This window comes from Gambusia affinis, linkage group LG16 (genome assembly GCF_019740435.1).
Source record: "Gambusia affinis linkage group LG16, SWU_Gaff_1.0, whole genome shotgun sequence".
Taxonomy (NCBI): Eukaryota; Metazoa; Chordata; class Actinopteri; order Cyprinodontiformes; family Poeciliidae; genus Gambusia; species Gambusia affinis.
In genome coordinates, this window is record NC_057883.1 from 21,657,498 (window position 1) to 21,664,266 (window position 6,769).

Genomic DNA, 6,769 nt, shown 5'->3' on the forward strand with positions numbered 1-6,769 from the left:
AAACATTATTCTAATCCTTTTTGCTTTATTTACTCTGATTATCTAGATCCCAATAATACGGGACGATTGAACATTTCTAACGTAATACTTTTTCACTCAACTGTACATTAGAATATTTTTTATTCTCAAGGCCCAATAGAAAAAAACAAATCAATGCATTTCCAACAGTCGACGCCGTCCACAATCCTGACATTGTTTACTTCCTCTGTCTATCCTATTTTCCCCAATTATGCTTTTTTTGCCCCCAGTCGTTCACACTTACAAAAAGCCAGAAAACATCTTGAAGCCACACTTGAAAGCAATTTCAGCGCAGCTGGGTTATCATCCATCTGCTCTCCAACCAGGTCAGAAATGGCCCTCAGCCGTCTCTTTGATCCTCCATTCTCGTATTTTTACGTACACTGTGTTAGCATCATTACAGTTAGCTACACGTGAGCAGCAGAGGTGCTAACCCTCCATCTACTTCTTCTTTGAGTGGCAGATAACCAGCGAATGGAGACTTCAGGGAAACAAGAGGGACAAATGGACTCTTTAAATGTTAGACAATGGTGATTTTATATAATGTGACTGAAAGATATATGGGTCATATTTTTTACAATTAAAGTTTCATCACTGCAAAAATACAAAATACGAGCAAGTATTTTGATCCAGTGTCTGCAAATGTGCTGATATTTGCACCAGAAACTAGACAAAAAATACTTTGTAAGATTTTGTGTTTATTCAATACCTTTGAGAAAAAAGTTTCCAGTCTTTGCACTGTAAAAACACAAAATCTTCCCAAGTATTTTCGGTATAGTTTCTAGTGCAAATATGTTAATATACTTGAAATAAGTTAAAAACAACTCACAAGTAACTTCTTAATGAGACATATGAGGGTGTTTTAAGTCAGCAATTTCTTAAATATTGATAAGAAAGAACTATTTCCATTTGCAGATTATTTCACTTTTAACATGAGAAAAATGGAAAGTGAAATAATCTGCCAATAAACTAGTCCTTTTAAAATCAATATTAAGGAATTATTTACTTAAAGCAAGTTCATACATCACGTTGAAAAGTTACTTGTAAGTAAGTTTGATAAATTTTCAAGTCTGCTACAAGATTTGCACGAGAAACTAGATCAAAAATACTTGATAAGATTTTGTATTTTTGCAGTGCAGGGAGCAAATCCATGTTCAGTCCAACATTTCTGAGTGGAAAACTGATCAAGTCTCACATATTTGAGGGAAGTCCTGGATAAACCTTCAGTTATTCAATGGAAAGTTTAAAAAAGGTCTTTATTATAAAAAATATCTAGTAAATCCAAATCTTTTTCTTTTTCCGATGGTATTTTCACATCAGATAATGAGATCCATATCCAACTCTTTCTACGTCTAAAAGGAACAATTTCTATTTTTCACAACCAATATTCTCAATTGGGCCACTTCAATATGTAGTACTAAATCAGATATGCATCTAATTATTTTGATAATGTCTGCAGTCTGAACTCTTATGTCACAATTGATCAAACTTTAAGCCATTGATGTCAGATATGCATCATAATTCTGCACCAGAAGAAGCAAATTAGGACGTAAACAATGCCTGAAGACTAGAATTATGAAAAATATTGAAGAAGTCTGTGTCAGTGAATCGAATCACATCTCAATCCCAAAACCTCCCAACTCTTTCACACACGGATGTTTCCCAACAGCCACCAAAGATGCTTCACGCGTAGCATCTGCACCAAGCTGAACATTGATTTCAACATTTCCCTCTTGGTTTTGGGAGACTTTAAATGTGTTTTTTGTTAAATTTAGCAGGGTCTAGATAATTTCCTCCATCTTCTGTCGTAGCGCCGCAGCCCAGACACTTGATCAGTACAAGAGATTGTTCCCACATGGGACTCCACACCCCTTACCTGCCAGAAATCCCTGCTGCTCACTCTGAATGTTGCTGTAGGCCTCTTGGCGGCCTTCCTGACCAGTTTTCCTGTCTTCTCTTTCACTCTGGAGGAACTTCCAGTTCTTTATGTCACAAGTTTCTCCAATTTAATAGCGCTGTCTTCTAAAACTTTGGAAATTATTTTGTTAATGTCTCTTGTCCATGAGATGTTATTGGGAGCTAAAACCATGTTTGGAAAAGCAAAGAATAATGAGAAGCACATTTAAATGATGGTAGGTGTAATAGATTTTTAAATGAGTTTAAATGAAGTGGTTCGTTATAAACACAGTGACATTCTAATTATGGCTATAATGATTAATTGAATTAATTGAGATGAGACGATTATTTCTCTAATTGTCAACTATTTTAGCAAACGATTAATTAACTAGAGTATATAGACTCAAAATAGGCTATTTGCTGAAAGTACAACTTATTCAGAGCAGTAATTAAGTCAAAACTGTACAAAATATTTATACATTTTGCATTTAAAATAAAAACATCTTTGTGTGTAAACATGTTTTATCTTCATCTGGTTGAAATTCACTAAAGGAATGATATTTTATTACATTTTAGGCAATAAAATATTTATTTTCTTAATAAAGATGAATTGAATTATTTGCATATTTTAATGTATTTGTAATATTGTACAAAAATGATAGTTAAATGAGAAACCTGCAGAATTTGTCAACTTCTTTTATCCAATTAATTGTCAAACAGAATAAAACAGAATAAAATGTGTCTTTCTTCTCATTTAATATGTTTATATATATTGATGTAGTTATAAAACAGAAATATCTCCACAATCTTTGACCTCATCAGGTCAGTCCTGAGTCTTGGTAAATCTCTGCCAAATCAGAGGAAATTCCTTCTTTTGCTCATAATATTGAGAGATATGAACGGATGAACGGAAATGAGAAATAAATCACAATAACTCAAAGTAAAGATGAACTTTTAAAGAAACAATATGAGCAACGGAGCGGAAAGTTCACTCTGTGCGTCTGTAATAATGCCTACCTGTGCAGCATCGAGTTTTTTCATATAAAGGTTCAATAATCGCACTTCATCATGTAGATGTCGCCATTTTCACAAATGTGTTTATACGTGTTTATCCATGAATATTTGGCAGCCGAGATATAAAACACAAGAGTGGAACAAAACACTCAAAGATTGTAAAACATCTCTGCACTTTCCTAATTTTTTCTGTCCTTTTCAGTCTTCATTTATATCTTTCTTTTGATCTCCTTTGAAACATTTCAATTACCTTGAGAATGAACTGTGATTATTTTATATTTTTGTCATTTTTTTGTAGATTCATTGAATCACACAGTGGGATTCGAGGTAAATGTACCGACTGGTGGGAAGGTTGTTCAGATTGTGAAGCTGAAGTGGAACAGCAGACAATGACCCCCACAGAGACCCAGCTGGTTTTTCCACTGCGTCTTTCTGTGCCAGTCAATAAGGAGTGGGTGTCCAAGATGCCTAAGTAGAATATTTAGATCAAATTATGATAAAAAGTAGTTTGAAAGTGTAAAAACAGTACGCAGAGTGTTGTTTGTGCGTTGTGAAATCTGTTATTTTCAAAAACGGTCCGTAATGAAAAATAAATTTTGCACTTTATGGAGCTTTTGTGTTATTGGTCAAACTTTAAAAAAGTGAATATTAGTAAAAGATAACCTGATTAAACACAAAAAAGATTTAAAATGATTGTTTCATGTTTAAAGAGAAGGAAAGGCAATCCAAGCATTTCAAAAACACAAAATCTTACCAATTATTTTATTCTAGTTTAAGTAAATAATTCTTTAATATTGATGAAAACGTACAAGATCCACTGGCAGATTATTTCACCTAGAACAAGACATTTTTTCCATAAGTGAAATAATCTTCCTGACAAAAACATCATCAGTGCAAAAACAAAATGTTACCAAATATTTTTGTCTAGTTTAGTGCTAATATCTTACTGCTCCTGAAATAAGACAAATCTAACTTACAAGTAATTTTTCAGTAAGAAATATGATCTTATTTTACGTGAATAATTACTAAACATTGATGATAAAGTACAAGCTTCACTGGCAAATGATTTCACCTTTAACAAGATATTTTTTCCATGTTGTAAGTGAAATAATCTGTAATCCAACTGGAACTTTTCCATCAAGATTAAGGAATTACTGACTTAAAACAAGCTCCTATATCTTACACAAAAATTACTTGCAAGTTAGTTTTGTCTTATTTCAAGTGTACTACGATATTTGCAGTAAAAACTAGACAGAAAAAAATCTTGGTAAGATTTTGTGTTTTTGTAGTGAACCACTCGTTTGTCGGCTCGTTGGGGTCTCTGTTACTTTGGGTTTTCCAGCTCTATTATCTACAGATGGAGAAACTATGGAACGGTGGTGAACCCAGGGAAACCAAAATCACATCAATCAACTCATCCAGGACGTCACAGGAGAGCAGAAAACAAGATGTGAATGTTCTGGAAGCCGAATTTGAAGTCACAGTCAACCATCAGAAAGAAAGATTTTCCTACGGATCCAAATCCAAAACGTCTGCTGACCCAAATGAGCACAAAAGCTGAGCTCTTTTCAACCAAAAAAACTTATTGATGATCTTTGAGAAAAAAATAGAAATGTATCCAATGAAGTTGACTCGTATGTCTTGTTGAAAAGTTACTTGTGAGTTTGTACACTTAAAATAAGACAAAACTACGATATATGCAGCAGAAACCAGACAGAAATACTTAAGATTTTGTGTTTTTGCGGCGTGTTTGTGAACACGAACCTGCAGAGTTTGAATTCAAAAAGATTCAGTTTGAACAGCAACAGTGAACTAATTCCTCTGGTTTTTCCTGTGACGTCATGGGAAGATGTTTTATTTATAATCAGCATTACCTCCTTTTCTTTTCCCAACAAACATTCACATATGCAGCTCAAGACATCAAGCTGTGCAAATTGCAGGAAAACAACTGATGTCATAGTACATTTAGTGACTTTAAAAACACAAGCACCCTGGATCAAAATTCCTTAACCGCTTGTCGGAACTGGAAAACCAATCTCAGTCTGTGCTGCATGCCGCATTCGCCCCAGGACTTGGACGGAGTGGGAGAACTGACTTAATGCTGTGAAATTTGGCAAACGCTCACCCTGGGCTCTTTTAAGTGACTGACTGCAGTAAGAGCCACTTCAGAGATCCATGCAGCGACTGTAACTTCCCAGGCTGCAAGGGGGAGGACTTCCTAATGTGAGCCCTGCTTGTTAAAGAAAACTGGGGGCTTGTTGGAGAAGAAGAAGAAAAAAAAGTTGATTTTTATACCAGCCGCCCTCCTTAGAATCCATTTGATTGGTTAAACAATTTCTCAGTTAAAGAAATGGTAAATTTTTAAACAGTGATTGAGATAACATGATAGCTTGGTTGGAAATATGCACTTATATTTGCAGTAAAGCAGGCAAACACAAATGAAAATGATGCTCACTTAGACGTTATTTATATCTTCCTGTCTAAGCTGAAGTCAGATTTTGTCCGTTTAGTCCAAACAAACCCAACAGCAGTGTGCTTTATGCTGACAGCCAGGAAAGCAGTTTTCGTGCCAAGTCTTGTCCCCCTGCTGCAGTGTAAATGAATGTAAATCAAATTCTTTCAAGTATTCCTCTTGGGGGGAAATGACAGCTACACAGATTCAAGCATTGTTATTAATATGTTGGGGGGGGTTTCATAGTGCGTGGAAACTGAGGTGAGAAGGGATGAACTCACGCTGCAACAGGCTCGCAAAACAGAGTACAAATAAAACCCCGAATCCCGGTTACACATTTAAAAAATTCAAATATAAATAAAAAAACAACAACTTTGATTCTTTAAAGCTTTAAAAGTTACAAATAAATGAGTACTTACTTAAAAAAATAACGATGGGGAGATGCTTCCTCCTAAAATCCATGACTTTCCTGGACGCACGGCCACAGAGAGCGGAGCTTCTGGTTCAACCACGCGTGGGTCTGACCGCCTGGACGCGCCTCGGCAGACGGACACATGCGCGCTGCTCCGGCCGGACTGTGGAATTATTTCTCCAAGTTGCGCACTGTTGTTGCCTTTACTCACTTCAGTGATGCTGATGCTGCTGCTGCTGCTGCTGCTGCTGCAGCTCCCGGTGACGACAGAGCCCCAAACCCTCCCCCTCTGCTTCTGCCTCCGTTAGTCACCGCTCCTGCGGGGCTCTTCAGTCCCGCAGATGTTTAAAGGTTTGATGCCAGGATGTGAGTTCTTGGTCTCTGAAGAAAGCTCCGAGATCATAAAACTAATCTCAGATAATGAGGTGATAATATAAGAACAAACCGGAAGGTTGATAATAAAAGCGTCTGCTTCATTTTGACAATAATTAGAGTAGCTTGAAAGCACAATTGCGTTTTTATGAGGCTAAATATGGCTCTCACGCAACTTATTTCCCAGCTTTTAAGGCTGGGGCTTGTTAATGGGAATCTGATGTAAAGCTGCGGGTCGGCCAGGGGCGGTTCTTGCCTGAATGGTGCCACAGCAAGACCCATTAAGGCAAGAATGAATGGCCTCAACCACAGTTGGTAGTAACTAGTTACATTTAATAATTTTTTTGAAAAAAAATTACTTGTACTATCAAGAATTATTACTTGTACTTGAGTAAAATTTCTTTGTACTCTATTCACTGTGAGTAACTCTATTGAATGAAGAAAAAGCTAATTTTAACCACAAATTCATCAGACAGACACCTGCAGTTTTTGTTAAAAAATAATAGAACAATATTTTTATTTTCCTGATCAATTATTTTCATTTTGGCTTTTGAAATACCCAAAATTTCTACATAACTTTATATTTTGTTGATGTAGTTTTTAAA

The 6,769-nt window shown here is 35.9% G+C and overlaps 1 protein-coding gene across 1 annotated transcript in view; it reads right to left on the minus strand.

Moving 5' to 3' along the window:
- ltk (leukocyte receptor tyrosine kinase) overlaps window positions 1-6,006 on the minus strand; it is a 71,590-nt gene extending 65,584 nt beyond the window's left edge. Inside the window, exon 1 of the mRNA XM_044143854.1 lies at window positions 5,800-6,006. Coding sequence (XP_043999789.1) covers window positions 5,800-5,842 — 43 coding nt within the window. The 5' untranslated portion in view covers window positions 5,843-6,006. The remainder of the gene's footprint in view (window positions 1-5,799) is intronic.
- Window positions 6,007-6,769: the final 763 nt, after the last annotated feature.